The sequence below is a fragment of the Anoplopoma fimbria genome, chromosome 15 (assembly GCF_027596085.1).
Source record: "Anoplopoma fimbria isolate UVic2021 breed Golden Eagle Sablefish chromosome 15, Afim_UVic_2022, whole genome shotgun sequence".
NCBI lineage: Eukaryota > Metazoa > Chordata > Actinopteri > Perciformes > Anoplopomatidae > Anoplopoma > Anoplopoma fimbria.
Window position 1 is genome coordinate 8,598,221 of NC_072463.1, and position 22,066 is coordinate 8,620,286.

Sequence of the window (22,066 nt, forward strand, 5' to 3'; positions counted from 1 at the left end):
AAGTTTCTATAACTGGACACCAATTTATGAAATCATGGCTGACATCTGGTGGCTGACTGAGGGAAAGAAAAGTCTGAATAACTTTTCTACTGTTGTAAAACTGAAAGTCACAATAGTTTGAAGTCAGTCATAAATGTGCAAGTAAGACGTTCGTGCAGACAAATACTTTTATCCATTTATTTCCATTTTGTGACTGTGTAATGACAGATAACAGATATAAGGCATTTTGCAAACAAGTGCAAACAAAGTTCCGTAAAAAAGTAGTAACTGAACTCGATATAAAAGTAAATTCACCCAAACTACAGCAACAAGTATGAATATATTCAGTTGTGCAAAAAAAAAGAACTATTCGTTTGTCTTTACTTCTTGTTATTCTGCTGGCAGCTATATATCAAAGGATACATTTTAAACAATCACACATTTCTGTTAATATATATGATCAAGCGACTCGTCTTTCAGACGTGATGTTTAGTTTGTTCTCATAAAACTGGACGACTAAGCTCATTGGATCTGTAGAGATCCTGCTGATCAATCATCTCTTGGCCCCCAATAACCTGGTTCTCAAAGAAGCTGTCTGTGTAGTTCAGCATCTGCGCCACAGCAGTCAACAGCAGTATGTCAACATCCTGGTCCAGCTCCAGCTCCTCACTGTAGCTCTTCACCGGCAGCACACAGGACAGTGGGATGCCAAAAGACTCACTCAACTCCCGGGCCTGAAAGATGGGAAAATAAATAGACACGGGTTAAATTCTCAAGGCCACCACAAGAACAAGTCATTGATTACAGCATCGCTGCTCTCGTGATATCTTGAGCATCTTAACATGATGATTGTTACCTTCCTCTGGAGGTAAACACTGCGATAAACATTCTTTAAGTCTTCTGCCACCAGCGGACAGGCCTCGTCTACTTTAGTCATCAGCAGAATCTGAGGAATTCCTAGAAGAGAGCAGAAGAAAAAATAGCAGAAAAGACCTGATTTAAATAGCAGAAAGAGATTAAGTGAAAGCTTACTTGCCCTAAAATTCATTAAAGCAGCAATAAAAATATAATTCAGCACGGGGAAAAGGCTACATTAATTGCTGTACACAAAAAATTCTTGTGTATTGGTGTCAGTTGGTGTCACCAAGTTAGACGCGTCTGTAATATAACTATTTAAACATACATATATAAAATATAAAAACTATCATCAAGATATAACTGTAAAATGATGGAACCATAATAAAAATAATATCTTTATAATGCTAACCTAGGAGGTTGGTCTTTTTCCGGATGCCAGCAAACTTGTCCAGCATTTTTTGTGTGAGGAGGGACACCTTGCAGGTGTCAACAACATACACCACACAGTGAATCGCATCTTTCAAAGTCACTTGCTTCATAAAGCCAGGAGTGTCCTCCTGGAGAGGAGTTAAGGAACTAAACTGAAGAACAAATAAAGCAGAAGCATATAATTTGTTAAATAATGGCTCAACAAAGCATTGTACATTCTAACCACTAAACCAGTTACATGAAGATGTGGGTAATTAGGTAAATAGTTATAAGAGACCTGGTAGCGATCCCTTATGTGACCCTTGTAGATGTTAACAATGTCCTCAATGTTCAAACCAGTCTCAGCATTTTCCTCCAGCCCCATTGTGTCACACAAGATCAGAGGAACAGCTCCACCACCTTTCCCTGCCTTGATGGTGTATGTGCGGAACTGCAGGAGACATAAAATGTAGTTTAATGGGACAAACTTTATAATCAGAGCATGTGGAATCTGTTAAACATTCATATTGCAATCAGTCAAAGCATGTTAACCTGCATATGAACTACAAAATGTAAAATATTATCCTTTTTTTAATGTTTTTCTCTGCTGTTTTTGTTGCAGGCTATACGCTGACATTCATGATTAGGCTGCAGCAAAAACAAAGGACACAGTTCCCCTTCAGCATATCTGCAGAGTACCACAAATAGTAAAACTTGTGCCAGAACCTGAGTGGTCACACTCCTCCCTGCTGTACCAGCGATGGCCTGGGATGTCATGTTGCCTCGAAACACTGAGTTGACGGAGTTGAAGAAGGTCGACTTGCCGGCCCCAACGGGTCCCACCAACAACACTCGGGCTTGTTGGACAGTTTTAATCTCAGGTTTATAGCTCTGAATGGCCTTCATCAACTGCTGCTTTTTCCTGGAAGGAACACAAATTATACAGAAGATATTTAAGCCTTCATCTCTAATACATGTTGGCTTCAGAGGATTAGTTTAATGGTTACGTTTAATGTATGAAGTTTTAAGTTTTTAAGTGTGTTGCATCTGTAACCACAGTGATATCACAGTGTACCTACCCACTCTGGAGTACAGTTCTACATCACTGCAGCAAAGTGAGGAATCAAACCACAGGAGGTCGACAAATACAATACTGCTGTTGAGTTGCTCTTAAAATTCGAAATTAAAATAGGTGACAACCTTACAAAAATAATACAAATGTGTACATATTTTACTTTTTAAAGTAAAGTTAGGTGTACCATTTTGTTCTTTCTTCTACTTTTGCCATTAACTCGAGTCACAACTTTTTCATTCATTGTGGCAAAAGTTGCCAAAGATTTCTACGTACTCCGCAGTCCACTGAATGTTCCTCCAGGGTTTAGCCAGGAGATCTCCCAAGCCTGCATGAAAGTTCACATAAGTTCACTTATATTTTATTCAACATTCAACATTAGTTTGCTACAGTCCACTTTAATAACACAATCCGATTCTAAGTAAATTTACCTGCATATATTAATCAACATATAAGCTAATTCGATATAAAAAGACCAGTTTACCAGATTGCGTGGATAAAAACACATCCTTATCATCACACACCTTCAACTCGATACACTTCAAACTCAGTCAGTGCCAAGTCTCCTCCGTGCATCTCTGCAGCCTTAAAGGTGAAGTTCTCCCCTGGTTTGGACTCTATCTTAGCAGCGTTCTCATGCAGGAACACCAAGGCTCCATAATTCGGACCTGTGACTTCATCTGTGAAAGAGCACTGTCCGCTGATACCACCCACCCTCAGCGGTTTGTTTCTTCCTTCGCTGATGCTGTAGAGAAATGCCTGTTCATCCTCGACTTTCTCTCCGCTCTGGTTGTAGTCCTTAGATGTGTAGGCCCCAAAGACAAACCCAGCTCCATTGTAGGCGACGATGACAGTGGGCCCCTGTATGTCACAGCGGTTGTGGAAAGCCAAAGCAGTGAAGCCGTGGACGCTGGCTTTGTAGAGCAAGTGGAGTCTGACATTACCCAGGAGAGAGAGCAGCTTCTTCTGGTGGTCTTCAGACAGGCTTGAGGTAACGACAGGCATGACGGCGGGTAGACTGTCCAAACACACATGAAGATGCAGCACTATGATAAGATATTATGGTACAGTTTTCTAATAAGGCATACTAAGGCGTAACTAAAAAAGCAAAAAGTGTTGGCATGTGAAATATGATAACTAAATATGATGTTAAAGTGTCCGCAATCATAAGCCACCACATTTAAAATGCGTTCAACAAGAGAAATGTGTGTCAAATGTGATGTCTTACTATTAGTGATCAAAATATCAATACAAATTTGTGAAAATATTACATTTGAAGTTAAAAGTTCTGCATTCAAATGTGAAACTTGAGTGCAGAGGTATAGTCAGCTTAAAGAATTGGTGTGCAGTTGACAGGTTGTGAATGCTGGCGCAACAATTTGTAAAGATGTAATTGTTGTAGATGGTTGTGTTTTGGCTAGTTTTAACTTGTCAAAGGGTCACAAGATAAATCTGAGGAGTTGTGAAATTATTAATTGGATCCGAGAAGAAAAAATTAAGTCCAGCTGTCTGATAAATGTAGTTTATCTCAAGTTAAGTACAAGTTTTTAAAAAAATGTACCTAAGTACAGTACTTGAGTACTTTGAATCAGTAACTTTCCACCACTGCTTAATCATATAAAATCATATGTACGTTTACAATATCATGTGAGTTTAACACGTGAAAAAGAACGTGACTTTCACATTTAAGATCGTGTTCCACATGTGATAAATTCACAAGTGCTTTATTATCTACGGGTTTATAAATTGTAGGCCTACCTAATGGTTATCTAGCTCAGACATGCTTTATGGAGCAGTGATAAACCACCAACAATGACAGATTTTGGTTATAGCAGCTTCGACACAACAGATTTGTCTCTTTGTCTCGCGTTTTTAACAATCGAGGGGTTAGTTTCACTTTCACCTCGATGAATAGATGTTTAGGAATCTGAAAAACAAACTGGTCCTTTAGGTGTTTGTTCTTGTTTTTATGATACTGCATTGTTTCACATCATGTGAACATTACAGCAAAGACTGTTAACCTCCCACAACTATATTTAATTGTTAAAAAGATGATGAAAGGATGGCAAATGCATCAAAGAGAAAGCAAAAGTATATTGACTCCACAAAACCCCACTGATCGATAATTGTAACCTAACCAATGACACAGTTATGCCTGATAACTGTCGATGCCGTTGAAAATGATCAGACTCACCTGCAGTAATAGGCCTAGAAGTATTTTGGTAAAATGCAGCAGGTTTAGCTGATCTGTGTTTCTCCGTCGAGGGGAAAACAAAAATGAAACTAAACCGTTTTTGTTTTTTTAGTGGTTGCCAAGCCCTTTGGGGGTTTCCATCATTTTTAAATATAGGTATTTTATATATAAGGAGTCTGTCATCAAGCAAAAATATTTTGCAATTTAAAGCGAGAGGGTACTTAGGTATTTTTTCAAACTGGACACTATTGAAATGTCATTGCTGAATATTAAGATGATATCGGCAATATTGGAAGAGGTTTTGAATTTGATGGCCGCCCGTATTTATCTGAACCAAGAGTATTCAAATAAAGAGGATGATATGTTGTATGTCAGGGGATGGGATGAGTGGTTAGCAAGGGGATCCTTAAATAAACAGATGATGTACAGAATGTTAGTTAACATGTATTTAAAGTATCAAAAGTAAATATACTCATTATATATATATGTATATATATATATATATATATATATATATATATATATATATATATATATATATATATATATATATATATATATATATATATATATATATATATATATATATATATATATATATGTATATATATATATATATATATATATATATATGTATATATATATGTATATATATATGTATATATATATATATATATATATATATGTATATATATATATATATATATATATATATATATATATATATATATATATATATATATATATATATATATATATGTATATGTATGTATATATATGTATATATATATATATACACCCGGAACAATTTCTCGTGCATCCCGGGGAGGCTGGGGACATGGAATAGTGGGCCATGTTCAAATCCTCCATTGTGGAATAGTTGTGGTATGCCTGTCGTGGCGGCAATCCAAGAACCCGCTGGTGGACACCAGCGGTGAAGGAGGCCGTCAAGCTGAAGAAGGAGGCCTTTCGGGCTTGGTTGGCCGAGGGTCTCCTGAATCAGCAGGCAGGTACCGGTTGGCCAGAAGGGCTGCAGCTGCGGCGGTTGCTGAGGCAAAACCCGGGTGTGGGAGGAGTTTGGCGAGGCCATGGAGAAGGACTTTCGAATGGCCTCAAGGAAGTTCTGGCAAACCGTGAGACGACTCAGAAAGGGGAAACAGGGCTTTTCTCAGGCTGTGCTCAGCAGGGGGGAGAACTGCAGACCCGGACTGGGGATATTGTCGAGCGGTGGAAAGAACACTTTGAGGAACTCCTGAACCCGACCAACACGTCCTCTGTGGAAGAGGCAGAGTCTGAAGACTCAGGGGAAGTCTCGTCCATATGCCTGGCGGAGGTCGTTGAGGTATGTAGCTCTTCAGCGGCAAAGCGCCAGGAGTGGATGAGATTGACCGGAGATGCTAAAGGCTCTGGACATTGTTATGTACGTCTCTTCACTGTCGCGTGGAAGTCGGGTATACCGGGGTGGTGGTTATTTTCAAAAGGGGGATATATGTGCCTCCCCGGGAAATATAGGGGTATCAGATTCAGGAGGAGCAACGGATTCCGTCCTGGACGTGGAACAGCGGACCAATCCCCTTGCAGGGAAAGTTTATCCAGTCTACATGTGTTTTGTGGACTTGGAGAAGGCCTTCGACCGTGTCCTCGGGGAGTCCGTACTGCGGGGAATATGGGGTATCAGATTCAGGATTCGGTCCTTGATGACCAAAGTGAGAGCTGTGTCCGGATACTCGGCACAAATATGTTTGGAGCGGTCGGGATGAGAGTCAGTACCTCCAAGTCTGAGGCCATGGTTCTCTTCCGGAAAACGGTGGATTGCACCCTCTGGGTTGGGAGTGTTAGAGTGAAACTGTAAATCAGCCTGAGCAGCAAATGATAAAGAAAACATTTCTACAAATAAGGAGCACGTTAACTTGTTTGAGCTGCAACACTTTCATAATTTCATTTAACGTCCACAAGGAAGCGTTGCACGTCAAAGACTCTCAACAGACACTTTTGAATGGTGATGCACATTCTTTATTCATACATTAGTCCCGGCCTCACAACCCACACATTTTGTCATTGTTACTCTATGTACTACTTAGAGACAATTACAAAGTGAAAGGTTTTCAACGTTCATCCCATCGCTACGCTCTACCACATTGCTTAACTCTCTGTCTTCATGAATATCATGAATGAAACAACATACAGTACACACAGTATTTTATACATGCGGGACACATACACATAGTACTATTCAATTTGCTAACTTGGGGTTCAAGTAATTGTCAGCTATGATTACAGCTCTACTTCATCCCCCCGATGCCAATAAATCATTTAATATGGCAGCCTTTTGCAGAAGAGTGTGATAAAAAGAAAATAAATCTGATTTTACAAAATAAAACAAATATCAAGGATAGTACAAGTTCAACTGTGAATTAATATAATTATAAATGTCTTTTAGATAAATTAGAGATAGAGAAACAAAATTAAATTTTCCTCAATGTATTTGGGGTCATAGGGGAAAGTGATTGGTGGCGTCTTTGTGATCTCATGCTTTGGTTTTGAGGAAACTCTGTGTGCCACATTTGTGAGAACTGAAACAATCAGTTGTGATTCATTTACATATCATCAGATTATGACGATTCTTGGACATCCAGACTAGAACAAAATAAAATAGAATTAAAAAAAACAGTGGACAAACAGATCTGGAGCGATTACAATATAATCAGTTACATTACATATGTGTGCTCATAATTTCCTATGAAGTTTAGGAAAAATCATAATAATTTGGAACTAAAGGGAAAATAGAGTTGATTCAGTTATGTATTTAAGCAGATGTATATTTACAGAATAATTTCCTTGAAAGAACTGCTCCATTTAGACCACAATAAATATTTCATTTCTTTTTGGAAAATGTTCCCTTTATATGTGGAATAATCAAAAACTATTAACAAATTATAAACCTTATTCTAGAAAACTTTATTGGAAATTAGGGACTTTATAAAATAAAGTGTTATTGTGTACTGCAGTCGATTTGATTACAGCCATTCAGTAATTTCAGTTTCGGTATAAGGATTACTTAGTACAATCTAATTTATTCGTAATTACAGAGCACAGCATAGAAAGTTGTTATTAAACTCATATAAGATTTTATGCTGTGCGAAATATTTGTCTACAATAAACTATATGATCATATCCATCATATCAACAATCTAAATACATGTCATCACTTTAAGTGTTTTTTTTTGTAAGATAACAAGTGAACATCGATTTTTACAAAAGCATTTGCTGTCGGATTCCTGATTAGCATGATTTTAAGCTCCTGTAATTGATTACAATGACATTACCGTTCTTTATGAGAAGATTGCTCTAATGCTACTAAATTTAATCTGGTACTCTAATCCCTGTCGACAGATTAGTTTTTTCACCCTCAGATTCAATAATCTCAGATTATCACTCAACATCAGATACGTCGCATCTCGTCAATTTGCTCTGCGGAGATTGCAAGGTCTACAGTGAAGCCACGGAGGCACAGTACTTTTTAAAAGCAGGTACAACACACACCACAGCTCACCTCTTGTCCGCTTACAGTGATCACAACAAACACCTGACCACACACTGGGAACTCTTCATTACAGGTACAATGTAAGAAGCTCTTTTTTACGATACATACATTGTCTGTGCAAATCAGACAAATATATTTTTTATAAATAAAATCAATATAATACGACCAATGCTTTCATAAACAAAAGTGTGCATACTCCTGCCATTTGGGAGTGTCTGGAAAAGTGACGTTAATTGGTAAATGTGGCATGAAAAGCAGCAAAATGGGCCCTTTAACGTAACACACACTACAATCACTCTTCAGTACTGAAATGATTATTAAAACAAGCCTACACAAAGTGCCTTCAACCCCATGTGTGCTATCTATATTGACTAATCTAAAACCACAGCTTTCATGTTCGTGATCCAACATGTTTGCAGCCCAACATGCTTCTTTTGCAACCAGTGTGATCGCCTCTCCTGTTTTGCACAGGGTCATGGGTCTAAAAAAAAATCATGCAATACTCCCCCACAGGAAGGGCTTTTTGGTGCAAAAGTAGCCCACAAAGAAGTGATTACCAGAAGGGGAATGGGTGAAAGTCCCATGTTATTTGTGTTCGTGCAGAAAGGGCTCATATATTCTCTTTATTTCCCCGTAATATCTGTTTCTAATTTTCTTTCACTCCGTTAACTCTGTCTCTTTTTTTCTCTACACACACTTTTCTATCCGTCCGCTCATATTCACCCTCCATCGCTGCATCCCTAAGTCTTCAAAACTCTATCTTGCAAGCAGGGAAGGTCTCGTCCTGCATGGCGACAGTGCTGTTGGATCCCAGAACGGTGATGCCCAGCTCCTTCTGTCTGTCCAGGGTCTGCTGGTACCACTCCTGCATCGGCGCCGACTCGAAGGTAGGGATCAGTGTCACCTGGGGATAGATTGAGAAAATGTATCTGCAGTGTAGCTTACATTTAACTCCCATCGCTTTCAGTTGTTCGTCAGTATCTTTGTCTACAGTCTTCAAGTCATCTGCACACATTGAAAGATGATTTGACTATCTTCAGAGAATCAGGCATAAATTGAAGTTTGGGCTCCAGTTTCCAGCAAAATTTCTTACAAACAATTCCCTCCATCAATTTCACGCTTTGGGATCCGCAATCGTCCATCTTCATTTTCCTCTCTTTGAGAACACCCAGAGATACTTAATCACATTTATAAGAACCCGTTTATGATTGTAAACTACCTGCACAGTGTCAGGCCAGGACATCTTGGCATCCAGTAGCGCGTCCAGTGTGTGCCTCATTAGCTCCTCTTTCTCCTGACTGTCACCACTGATGATGTAACAGGAGGAGCGAACGCATTTGAAGAAGTCCACACTGACTGTTGGAGAGGAGGCTCCAGAGGGAATATAGGCCAGGTCCACGTATACACTGACTTCGCCAACAGAGGTAGACTTGGAGCCTGTGACCGGCGAGAGAGGAGAAACTGCTGAAAGCCATTTTAATACGAAACATTAGACCCACGTAAGTCTGCAAAGTACAAGTGGAAAAGGAAAAATGATTGGAGAAATTCTACAGTATTTCATATGAATAATATTTTACACCTCCTACCTGGATTGGGAGCGGATTTTGCTGGTGCTGAGCGGGTGCTGGAGGAAGGAGTGCGAGTAGAAGAGACATTCCCCTTTGTGACTTCACTTTGGCTCCCTGTCCTGCTTTTCCCTGAGCCTGATTTTTGGGAGGCTTCAACGACCTGGCAAGAGAAAAGCACAATTGTATAAAAAGGTTCTATGTTAGATTTCACTTCAGCCATAAGAGTAAACAATAATTGTGTCATCAAAATCATAATAAGTTAGCAAACATGTAACTCAATATTAAAAGCTGTGAGCAGGACTAAATACTTAAATTGGGCACAATGTTATACCTTTATGATTCCTTATGGCACGAGGACACTAAGGCCTCATTGAATCCTCAATATTAAGAAAAAGAACCAGAAATGTGGTCTAAATACTAGATATTTGCAATATCAGTTTCGTGAATGCCTCCGATACAATCGGTCAGAACAATCGTTTTTTGCACAGATCTGATATCACATTATCATAAAATTTATCAGCTCATTTACGTTACCCAGGATTAAGAAACAACACGTGTCACTCACTTTTGATCCGTACATCCTGGCTAATCGGTACTGTGCATGTGCTACTGTCAACAGAGATGAGAAACAAGCGAGATGGCTCACTTGTTAGCTACTTCCATCATTAGCTCTGGAAAAAACATAATTGATGATGAGTGTAGCTAAAGAGAGAGCCATCTCTGTTGTTTCTCCTCTCTGTTGAGAGTTGCTGGTCGGGGCATTGCTAACCAAGATGTAGCAAAATGTCAGCAATTTGGCCATATTTTACACAGGCAAATCCCCCCAGGAAAACCAGTAGCCATGAATATTTAACACACTGGTATTGGATGGATACTGCCCGATAAGCAAGTTCAGGAATCTGAACAGGTATTGATTGGGCAGAAGAAAAATTCTCCTCAATACACTCATGCACCATATTTCACAGTATTTTCTTCTATGTTCAAAAGACAAACTCACCGCTGGAGATTTTTTCCCCCGCATTCCAGTAGCTTTTGCTTTCTTCCCGGTGGCGTCGGATTCAGACTGAGGAACGGGCATGGATGTGTCCGGATGTGGGGGTAAAGGCGGACTGTCCTTGAGAGGGGCTGGAAGAGGGTCTGGGGGCAAAGCCTGACTGGAGCGGATATTATCGGGAGAGTTAGATGGCTCACTGCTCGACTCATCCTCATCTGAGTCCAGACATCCATCTGCTGTGGTGGACTGGCAGTCCTCCGTGCACACTGGGGCACATGACTCACTAGGTGACGCGTCCTTGGGGTTATTGTTGTTGTTGCCGTGATGATGTGGAGTGAGAGCTCCTCTTGAGGTCTCGCTAGCACCCGAGCTGGAGTCAGGATGTTTTAGATGGTTGAACTCGCAGGGGGAAACCAGACATAGATCCACATCGTGAGCTGATGCCTCAAAATGAAGTGTATTAGGAGCTGGAGGCCGCCCCATCTCTGAACCCTGCCCTGAAGATCTGGGAGGCTTCTTTATCGGTAAAGACATCCCAGCAAAATGGCTCCCATTGGAGTGGGAGTTATGAGCACTGTCATCCCCCTCTCTCTGGCTCACAGTGGTTGGTCCCTGCTCCAAGGACATGGATAGTGATTCGTCTACTTCTGTTGACTGAGGTGAGCTCACCTCTGCTGGCATGGAGTGTGTAGTGGTGGTGGTGGTGGTGGTGGTAGTGAAAGAGGGAGAGGGGTCTGAAGTTCCCTCTTTTAATGAGCCCAAAGAAAGGAAACTTAGTTGCCTCTCTCTGGAATTTGTGTGACTCTCTGGATTGCTTTTGGACTGCCCCTCACTTTGCTTGGAGGATCCATCTGGCTGGTCGACATCAGCTGACTCTAAGTTACCCATCTGGGCCTGTAACCTGTTGAGAGTGGCCCTATTGCACCAAACATCATCTGGGGACAGACAGTAAGGAGTGTGGCCTGCGCTGTTGGGCCGTGAATCAGGGGATGCAGGCTCAACGGTCTGCTCTTCAGGGCTGACAGGGGCCTGGTTCTCTGGAGAGGATCGAGAGGGAGGGCTGTTTCTCAAAGCCCCGTCCAGGAGAGTGTATTCAGTCGGGGTTAAGTCCAGCTGGTCTGTGCTCTCGTTTTTTGACGCCTTGTTCAGGGGAGATGGAAATCCTACAACCTTTGCTGGTTTTGCGGCATTTCCATGCGCTTTCTGCAGGTCTACATCAGCTTTCTCTCCAATCCCAGCCTTGTCTTGCGCTCCATTATCACTACTCGTTCCTCCCATTATCCCTGCAGCTTCTTCAGCCACAATACTCTTCTCTGTGCTCATACCGCCAAGGCTCTTTTCATTTCCTGACTCACTGCTTTTTTGCTTTGCCTTATCTGCTGTTTCCACCTGCGCCTCACTTCTTTCAGTTTCCTCCCGGAGCCTGAGAAAATCAGCAGTCATATCCTCAGGGGTAGACAACTTGGAGCCACAGGGGTTCTCTTCAGACTCTTTCTCTGGTTTTTGATTCTGCTGCTCTGTATCAAGTCCCACTGGCTGTGGGATTTCCGACACACTCCCAGTGTCAGGTTTTGTTGCAGTGTTTACATTTACCTTCTTTACATTATTTGCATCCTTTCCTGATGGTTTTCTTGTTTTCTTCACCCCTGTTTTAGAGTCATTTTTTGCTTCCTTTTTGAGCTTAGTTTTATTTTCATTCTTTGGTTTGGAAGGAAGAACATCCTTTTTCCCCTGATCGTTCCTCATAACACCATTCTCCTGGTTATTCCCAGGCTTATCCTCCTTTTTCCCATCCTTCCTTCCTACTTTGTTTGAGGTATTCTTCTCTGACAATGCTCCTTTTTGCCTCACACCTGTTTCTTTGATTCTTGTTTTATCAGCATCTCTTGAAGTGACTCCATTTAATACTTTTCCTTTTTCCCTAACCTTTGCCTCCTTTCCATCCTCTTTAACTCCTGACTCTTTTCCATATTTGGACCTGCCACTGTCTTGGCTCTCTCTCCTCTTGGTCTTTCTGTCCTCCCCCAGTCTCTCCATGTCCCCGGTGGTCACTGTGGGTTTCTGGAGGAAGGCCAGCCCCTTCAGCTTCTCAAGCCCCAGCAGCAGCTTTGCCTGTGGGGTAACACCAGGAAACAGCACCCTGACCACCTTCTCCTGGGGACACGCTGGGTGCCACACCAGCAGGGCAGACACTGAAGCCAGGGCGGTGAGTGGGAGAGTTTCGGATTTGGATGCTGATGACACTGTATCAGGCCAGTTATGCATGAGTGTCTGGTACTCCTGGCTGTTTTTGCCGGGGCTGAGGATGTATAAATCCAACTGTCCCACTCCCATCTTCTGGAACAGGGTTAGCGGTTCAATGGGAACCCCTTGCGGGCGAAACAATGGCTGTGGTCTGATGTCTAACTTCTTCAACAGCTGTAGGGTTAGGGCCGCCTGGTGTGTGCTCTTCAGTACATTGTCCTCACCTGATATGAGAATAATAATAACTTAACTTGATGGCAATCACTCACGTTAGAAATTACAGTAAGTTTTAATGCATCACTCACAAGTCTGTTCTTCAACCTGCAGCTTGCTGGGGGCGTTAAAGAACACGACTCCAAGCTCTGGGGAGATGAGCCTCTTAGACGAGTCATCTGTTTGGATAAAAGGATATTAGGATACAGAGACAAAAGGATAATTAGAACATGAAACAGGAAAAGATGACAAAAATCCCAATCTCGAAACATTTCCTCATATCATCTTCCTTCAGTAAGAGAAAGAGGGATTTCTCCTCTGTTGCTCTTCCTGAATTTTTTTTCTTATGCAAACAAAGGGTCTGAGGATACAGTGTGACATATGCTAAACTGATTGTATAGTCCTTTAAGAAAGAAATTGTGATTTTGGACATTATATGATTGAATGGCCTTGACTTCTTACCTTTGATATCAGAGCTCAGCTCCAGCTCAGCCACCTTCCTCTCCAGGAAGACGTTGACCCCGGGGAGGTTTTCTATCCCAATGTGCGTCAACAAAACTGCATCAACTCGGTCGAGATGTCGGACCAGCTTCCAGAAACAGGCCTGAGCGTCCGAGCCGCCGTCCACCAGCACCGTGAACCCGTTAACGGCAAAAAAGGCACAGTCACCGCGGCCGGCGGGGAACACGTAGCAGCAGGGGCGGGACAGCTTGAGAAAACCCACGGTGGTGGGAGGAGGCAGGAGGTCGAAGGGAGATGGAGGGGAAAGAGTACCGGAGATGAGGGAGGTGAATTCCCCCAGAGCCTCCATGGCAGGCAGCACCTCTGGGGGATTTATGTGCAGTGTGAAAGGACCCTTCAGAGGCTGGTTTCCCAAGAGGGTCTTCCTCCACTGGCCGATGTTGGGACAGCTGAGGGTCAGACTGAGTTCGGAGGAAGAGGTGGAGCTCTCTTGATCTATGAACTAAAATAAGAGAATTTTTATTAGATACTTTAAAATACAGGTTAATGATCAACCAGCTGGGCCATTGTTAATTATCATTAAACTAATAAATAGAAAATCAGCTGTTACTTTGATGATATTCAAAAATAAACATTGGCGTGTGCCTCAAAAATTCAACATCGGTCAGCTTCTCTTCCCCATCTTCATGACATGTTTGTTTACATTTACAGGAGGTGTTGATGATGACGATGGTGTATGAGTTTAGAGGTAAAATAAACTAGCAATGAAACATTACTTAATTATTTTCGATAAGTAGATTGATAGAAATTAAATTGTGTAAAGTAGTTTTTCAAGCAGAATGGCCAAAATGTGTTAATTCTAGCTTCTTAATAATGACATTTAGCTGTTTTTTTCTCTCATGTTATTGTAAATTGAAAATCTATGCTTTTTCTTTCTGAGAAATTTATCAGCATTTTTCACTCTCTTCTGTCATGTGATAGACCAAATAATGAGCAAATGAATCTAATGCTAATAATAGTTGGTTGCAGATTTAATATACGGCTGCATTTTTAGATGCTAAATATTACATGGACCTAAAAAGCAGAAGAAGTAACATCTGAACATTTATCGGCACATGCATATAAGTCAGAGAGACATGTTGCCGTACCTGCTCTGTTAGTATTTGTTTCAGTTGCTGTGGTGAAAACAGTCCTCTGTGAAACAGCAGGTCTCCACTTTCCTCCACGCTTTGGCCAGCCAAGATTAACAGCTTATGGGCCGATTCCCTGGACAGCAGAGCAAACACCTGGCCAGGCCAGACAGAGATGGTAAGATTTTTTATTTGGCAATGTCACTTTTTTCCCAATAATAAAAATGTAATAGAAAGGCTTCAGTGAGAAAAATCAAAGAATATATATATAATCCATAAAAATCAGTATAAAAGTAACTGTTTTAATAATTTATTCATCACATTTGAGACTCTTTTCAAGCAAAAATACCATTTTGCTTCTTTTTTGAAAATGTTGCTCTTTACATTTATTTGGTGTTTGGACTGTTGGTTTGACAAAACAAGCCATTTGAAGACATGAGCTCTGGGGGGAAAAAATCTGTTCAGTTCTTAGACAATACTATTAATTATTTAATCAGGTATATAATTGTCAGTGAAATCTGTAATGCATGTCATTTTAGCTGCAGCATTCAAATTCCTGAATCAAAATAGAAACAACCCAATCATAGATCACAGATCATATTGCTTGTTTGTTTTTGTTTTTATCTCATTTGGAAAAAGATTAGTATAAGTTTATTTTTATTATTTTAAAAAAGTAATACAAATCAGAATTCTTGCATCACTGCATCAAGATACCACCTGGTTTGGTTAATTAACTTTCAAGTATCTTTGTCAGGATTTATTCCCTCACCTCAGAATGAACCTGTTCCTGAGATGGACTGATCATCACCTGAGTGTCCAACACTCTGGTGCTGTGGCGCAGACACTTCTGCCCTGAAGAGGCAAAGAGAAAAACACAGAATAGAAAGAGAAGGGCAAGACAGCCAAGGGGAAGCAAACAAGAGCTACAGTCAGATCGGAGCAGGGAGTGAGAGGCCAGAAGCAAATAGGAGGGGAACTCTGGAAGTCAATGAGATAAAGTGAACTGGGATAACCGGGCAGGTGATTGACACCCACAACGAAGAAGAGGAAGGAAGAACGGTGGAACAGCTGAGTCAGAGGGACTGTCAGAGGATGAGATGCCAAGTTAACTCAGTCTGCAGTGAATATCCAGTCTGAGGGAAACTGGATCAACCTTTGAGGATACAGAGGCGGACACAGCCAACTAGAACATAATGTACCCAAATAAGTACCAAAGTTTCTTGCAGACAGAATCAAAATTGATTGCCATTCCTCACTGGCTCACCAGTTTGTGATACAGTGGCATGCACAAGTTCAAATGTTAAACATCTCTGTGACTCAAGGCTATTTAGGAAATAGATTTATTCTTGTTGAGACTTGGGTGATAAGATCTATTCCTGTCTCACGTCTGTGTGCTATATGTCACTAGCCGGTTAGCTTAGCTTAGCATAAAGACTGGAAATATGGGGAAACAGCTGGTCTGGCTCTGTGCAAAAGGTAACAAAAATCAAAATACAAAATGTTTCAAAGGTACAAAATACAGAATGTATTAACAAGTTCTGGTTTTGCGGAACGTTGTTGGCACGGCAAAGTTGCTAAGCAACAAGCTAAGACTGAAGAAAATCCCTGGCCTAGTTAAAAAATAGTCCAGAACATAAACAGTTTGTTTTAACACTCAATTTTTTGTACATGACGTGTTTAAAACCCTAAAATGACATGTAAGCTCAAACATTGTTAAAAGATGAGAAACTGCAGTAATATTTACCACATAGGCAACATTTCTGGTTGCTATTTGTCCTCCCCAGATAATGATGTGTCTGTTCCTGTCTGTGTTCATCAGCTCAGCTGGAACACGACTGTCTGACTCTGATGTTTGTCTGCCTTTTTATCATTTTCCCTGTTTGTCCTTGGCTCTGCATACTAAAAGGCTGCATACAGAAAGAGAGGTGGCACCGCTTGGTTCCAGTTCTCCATTGTTTTTTCGTCCAACAGGCCCACCCATGTTTAACAATCACTCGACTGCGCCTCCACTTTCCTTCCTTCCTGCCTCGTTGACCCCAGACCAGCCGAACTGGTGAGTTACCATGGGGACGGGGCTTTCTTTGCAATAAAGGTTCAAATTAACTTAATGTTACTTACCAACACCCTTGAAAGACGCCGTGTGATGGGAGAGAAATTCTTGTAGATATAGATTCAGGTTACAGGATTTTAAGTCGATGTCCCATGACTGAATACCTGGAGACATAAAAGATACAGTCTCGTGGAGCAACAATTGGTTTAACTCTGTCAAAAACAAAAACAAAGTGTAAAGGAGGTATATTTTCTTCTGGTGCATGACGATTTAGGCATTTATGCAAGTATAAGTACAAGTTGATACGAGACATTTTGATTACACTTATCCACTTACATCCATTTAAGTATAGGACATTTTAAAACATTAAAATGGTTAAATATTTCTATTTCCATTTTTTGCAGCAAATCGTCATTTTTTTTCCTAGAAAATGGGAAAGGAAGGATTGGGTCAATATATTTAGTAAAACTGCACCACTAAATCAACAATAATAAAAAACCTAAAGTCGAATCATCTGATAGTATTTACAAAAACTGAAAATAAAACAAAAATAAGCTTGGTGAAAGTATTCGCATTGATGGAAGAGCCGGTGTAATCAAGTGGCCAGTGAGGGTATGACACAACAGATAAGAAGGAAGAAAAACATTTGGTGATTTTAACTTCCTAGACTACTCTTTAGATAAATAGTCCATTAAAACACATTAGAAAAACTTGAAAATGCCTGATGACACAGGTTGTTTTTCTTAGTTCATGAAAAACTGACATTTTGGAGATACAGCAATGAAATGTTTCTAGGCCTAAATGATTAATATCTATATTGCTGTTCCTCTCTGTATCTATTTTAGTGTTTCCGTTTCAGTTCCCTTATCTATCTACAGCCTGTATGCAGTGTTTACACAAACTGCCTGCACTCAAATATGCCTTTATAGCCATTTGCTTACACAGTAAAACACCTTCTGTCTATCACTGCCCGCAGTCTCCACAGTTACTGCTGTACATTAGCACACAAATATTATGGCACGTCGTTTAAAAGTGGCTATGTGTTGACTGAATATTCGTCCTTTAACATTTCCCCCAAAAGCTTAGCCTTAAATAACGTTATATACTGAGGCGAAAAAGACAAACCACCCGCTGCAGACTGCTTTTAATTATAATGCGCCCAGAGGGATGAGGTGATGCTGATGGTGGAGGATCGCCAGATGACGCATCCCCGATCAGTAGGGTGAATTAAATTACCCAAACACTGCAATGGGGTCAGTGTAGCAATCCTCGATGATGATTCAGGCGACGAGAACTTGCAGTCATCTGAATATTTTATCCGCATATAGAGAAAAGCAAAACGGCAAAAAAAAAAAAATAGCAGCTGTTAGAGGCGTGGACATAAACGTACCTCGTTCAATGTCCCTGCTGATGGGTCCGGTCTGTCTGAGGTGAGCGGTCCGTCCTACAATGATGAGCAGGGAGTATTTGTGGGTGCTGAAGTCGGGGTTTGCGGTTGCAGCGCGTCTCGACTCGTCCTGGACCTCTTTCTCCGGCACCCGGCTGGACGCCATGTTGGAAACTTGCGCTTGGATGTGATGTCATTGAAAAAATGACATCGCCTTTTATTACAGAGAGATGACAGCTGGTGTGCTGGAATGAAGCCCTGCATTAGTGGATGTGTGGAGGCTGCATTATTGATGACACGTGGAAAAAAGGGAATCGATATTTATTTATTTTCTTTGTTGTCGTGTAAGTGTTGTAGTGCTGTCATTTTTATCCAGTGATTTGGGAAAAGGACGATCATCCAGTTTCTAGACTACAATTGAGGTGGTGCATTTTCTATATTTCTGCATACTGCATCCCCTCTTTTTTATATAACAGTGAAACATACACAGACACTTGGATATCATGTAGTTAATTTATTGACCTCCTTATCTTACAAATGTGTTTAGAAACCGTTGCTTGGACAGCTTTGCTATCTCACCCCATAACAGGAACAACAACAAACAAAATTACAGGAGAAATTTATAATAATTTATGACAAAAACTACCAATCAAAGTTTTCCCCAAGATGCCACAATCCCACACGAATAACTTCCCTGATGGAAGAACAAATTAGATCCATTCGAAATCTACAAAATCAAAACATATAACATTTTACAGTCTAAGTTTATAAAATAAAGACATCTTTATTAATCACATTTTACTTTTTTTATTCAAGAGAGTGACAGCAGATTTTGTTTTCTTGCGTCTCTGTTATTCTTTTCTTTCACAAACATTTGAGAACATAAAAGTTACAGGCAGTTCCCCGGGGACAGCTGCACAGCGTGCCAATACGCGCGCCTTTACGCACGGCGCACGGCTCCCCGGCGTCACACTGGAACGACAAAAAAAAACATACATTTATGACAATGGGGATATAGGTTGGAAACTCATTTTCTTGACAAAAAAACTGAATTTCAAGAGTAATGTCAGGCAAAGCCGGAAATGTACGCGGTATGTTCGATTTCCAAGTAAAACATATAAATGTTTTTATAAACGAGACAAATCCTAGTTGATATGCTCTGAGACACTGGAAATCAAATTTACAAAAATCTTCTATTTAAGCATATTTGTAGATATTATAAATTAAAGGAATTTCACACAAATAGAGACGTTTAAAAAAAAAGCACACACATATTTCCTTTCCTGGAAATGCGCACTAATTAAGGTGTTTTATAATTTCTTATACATACCGAAGGCAGCCAGCCGAGCTTTTTCTCTAAGGGCATCTCTTTGCTCCTCAGCTTCACCAAAACTTCTTGCAACGCGTCAATCTGCAGAGAATGAAATGCCACAAAAAGTATTATTCATAAAACAAATAATAATATTAAAACTTGGACATGACGTGTCCATTTCGATGAAAACTCATGTTCTTAAGTTTAAAAGCTCAACTTTATCTTGTACGGCAGTGTGTGCCATTAATAAAAAAATGTATTTCGCCCCTTCGCCTTCATTCATCCTGCTGAAACATTTCACACCCAAACCCCTGGTACAGTCTCTCACCAGGTCTTTCTCCTGTTGGGTTTTCAAGGGGAAATCCAACGAACGCGTCTCCAGCGAGGAGTCTTCTGCACGAGCGAGCCACAGGTAGGCACAGCAGGTGGCCGCGAGGAGGAGAGCTCGAGCGCTGACCATGGTGCTGACACAGAAATGGGAGCAGGAGAAAAAGTGGGAAGTCTGCGGTTGCTCCGTGGACGTTTGGGAGGTTTGGAGGTCTTCTGTACCGGGAACCCCTCTTTATAGGCGCTTCACGGCTGCTGTTGACATCAGCCACCCTCTGAAATATTCATGGAAGGTTTTGACACTGGGGACACTGCTCAGCACCTTTTGTGTCTTTAGAGGAAGGGACCTGACAGGATGAAATCAGGGAAGGGTGAAAGGTGGATTTACATTTCATAAAACATATTTGATCGTTTGATTTAGTTGCTGAGTGGGAATCAAGCTTTTATCACCAGACTCCAATCTTAGCTCATTTTTTTAAAATCTGAATCTATGGCCTATTGTACGCAAAGTAAGCCTTTTCAGTTAAACACATGTGTGACTCATTCATGAGTCATTTTGATGTGTCAGAATCAGGCTGATCAGACATCTCACCACACAGAACATAAAACGTTCACTGTGGAAAACTGTAAATCTGGATCTGTCAGATGCAAATGGAAAAGAATGCAGCCCGGTTATGGTTTATCTTAAAAATAAAATATTATTGACTACCTCTTGTGGAGGGTAACTTTTTAAAACATTCCATGTTTTGCTGCTAATCTATTCTGCCTGTCTTCTCGTGTCACCTCTGTTCAATAAAGCTGAAATCAGACCTCAGGTTGACCCACATTGACACCAATCTGTAATCAGGATCCAATTTCCTTTTGTAGGAAAAACTTTAACCACCCTCTAAGCAATGTGTGTGTGTGTGTGTGTGTGTGTGTGTGTGTGTGTGTGTGTGTGTGTGTGTGTGTGTGTGTGTGTGTGTGTGTGTGTGTGTGTGTGTGTGTGTGTGTGTGTGTGTGTGTGTGTGTGTGTGGCAAGCTTATGTTTACACACCAATCCTGTCAGAGACCCCAGGTCAATGACAATTCTTCCACCATATTTTCACAATCTCTCATTCTCTCATATTGAGACAATCTGTCTCCTGAAAAAGACGAGTCTAGGGATGAAATGAGGGCAGTGGTCAATATATAAAGCCTACGGCTCATCAGGTTGAATAAAAGCATTTATAAATATATCTCAAGATTTGGGTTTGGGATGTTTGGCACAATATTGATTGTTTGTATGTACACAAAATATTTAAGGCATTTTAGCATATGAATGAATTTACAGATATTTGATTATTCTGAAATGTGTGTGTGTGTCTGTGTGACTTTCATTACAATATATCACACTGACATGACAGATGCTCTGGGGTCTCATTACAGGAATATACCATAGCCTAGTGACCAATCCGACACTTGCTCACTCATTGACATAAGGTATGAAAAAAACACAACTAAAGAATAAGTTGTATAGCGACTGAGTGAGGAAAGAGAAAATCATTTAAATCATGTGAACTGTTTACAATGATGCACAAGGCATCTAGAAGTCTCCTATTGTAAATTGTAGCCATTGTAAAATACATATCATTAAATGTGATGTGGGTTCAATGAAGTGTCAGAATATGCAGATACAGAATCTGATGTTGTAACTGAATTGGAAAAATTATGACTTTGATAATGGTAACATTAGGTTTCAAGTGATTAATACTTTAAAATGATTAGTAATCAACATGATTAGTCAAAATGCACGACTAAATATGACAAAAAAATGTATTTTTAACTTATGTATTATATGTATTTATGTATGTGTATGCATGTAATGTTATTGCCCCCTTTTTGAATCTATGCTCTACCTTGAAATTACCTTTTTAGTTTTTGTTCCTGTGGACCACAGAAAGAGTAGCTGTTGTGCTTGTGTGACAGCTAATGGGAGTCCAAATAAATAAACAATAAACAAACATACAAGTTCCAGTGTGATTATTTTCCTCTTCTTGGAGTATAATCACAACAGTGTATTTATTTTATTCAATTTTTATTTCCACAGCAGGTCACAGAGGCATTTCTCACTATTGATTAATATAAGGCCATAGTGTGGCGCTTTGGTCAACCATCCTGCAGATTAAGATAAAATAAGATAAAATAAGATAATCCTTTATTAGTCCCGCAGCGGGGAAATTAACCAATTTATAAATTTTATAGACCAATAGATACTTTACCATTATCTATCAGAGATGAGACAATTTTAAATCATCTTTAACTTAACCCTTTGGGGAAATTCACACAGACAAGCCAATACTTCT

At 40.4% G+C, this 22,066-nt stretch overlaps 3 protein-coding genes across 3 annotated transcripts; all 3 read right to left on the minus strand.

The window, feature by feature from the left end:
• Positions 1 to 163: 163 nt before the first annotated feature.
• LOC129103498 (interferon-induced protein 44-like) lies at positions 164 to 4,603 on the minus strand. Its single transcript, XM_054613997.1, has 8 exons — positions 4,512 to 4,603; positions 2,842 to 3,335; positions 2,594 to 2,645; positions 1,972 to 2,167; positions 1,544 to 1,696; positions 1,247 to 1,418; positions 836 to 936; positions 164 to 713 (listed from the first exon to the last, which is right to left on the minus strand). Exons 2-8 carry the CDS (start codon positions 3,320 to 3,322, stop codon positions 480 to 482), a joined length of 1,389 nt encoding a protein of 462 aa, XP_054469972.1. The 5' UTR covers positions 3,323 to 3,335; positions 4,512 to 4,603; the 3' UTR covers positions 164 to 479.
• A 1,913-nt stretch (positions 4,604 to 6,516) lies between these two features.
• On the minus strand, positions 6,517 to 16,486 carry LOC129103827 (microtubule-associated protein 1S-like). The gene is made up of 9 exons (XM_054614437.1): positions 16,411 to 16,486; positions 15,436 to 15,518; positions 14,685 to 14,822; positions 13,537 to 14,038; positions 13,167 to 13,253; positions 10,621 to 13,085; positions 9,642 to 9,783; positions 9,275 to 9,492; positions 6,517 to 8,959 (listed from the first exon to the last, which is right to left on the minus strand). The coding sequence occupies exons 2-9, from the start codon at positions 15,469 to 15,471 to the stop codon at positions 8,804 to 8,806; spliced, it is 3,744 nt and encodes a 1,247-aa protein (XP_054470412.1). The 5' UTR covers positions 15,472 to 15,518; positions 16,411 to 16,486; the 3' UTR covers positions 6,517 to 8,803.
• Positions 16,487 to 18,967: 2,481 nt separating this feature from the next.
• On the minus strand, positions 18,968 to 19,875 carry LOC129103937 (cocaine- and amphetamine-regulated transcript protein-like). The gene is made up of 3 exons (XM_054614582.1): positions 19,744 to 19,875; positions 19,434 to 19,514; positions 18,968 to 19,075 (listed from the first exon to the last, which is right to left on the minus strand). The coding sequence occupies exons 1-3, from the start codon at positions 19,873 to 19,875 to the stop codon at positions 18,968 to 18,970; spliced, it is 321 nt and encodes a 106-aa protein (XP_054470557.1).
• Between the last annotated feature and the right edge of the window lie 2,191 nt (positions 19,876 to 22,066).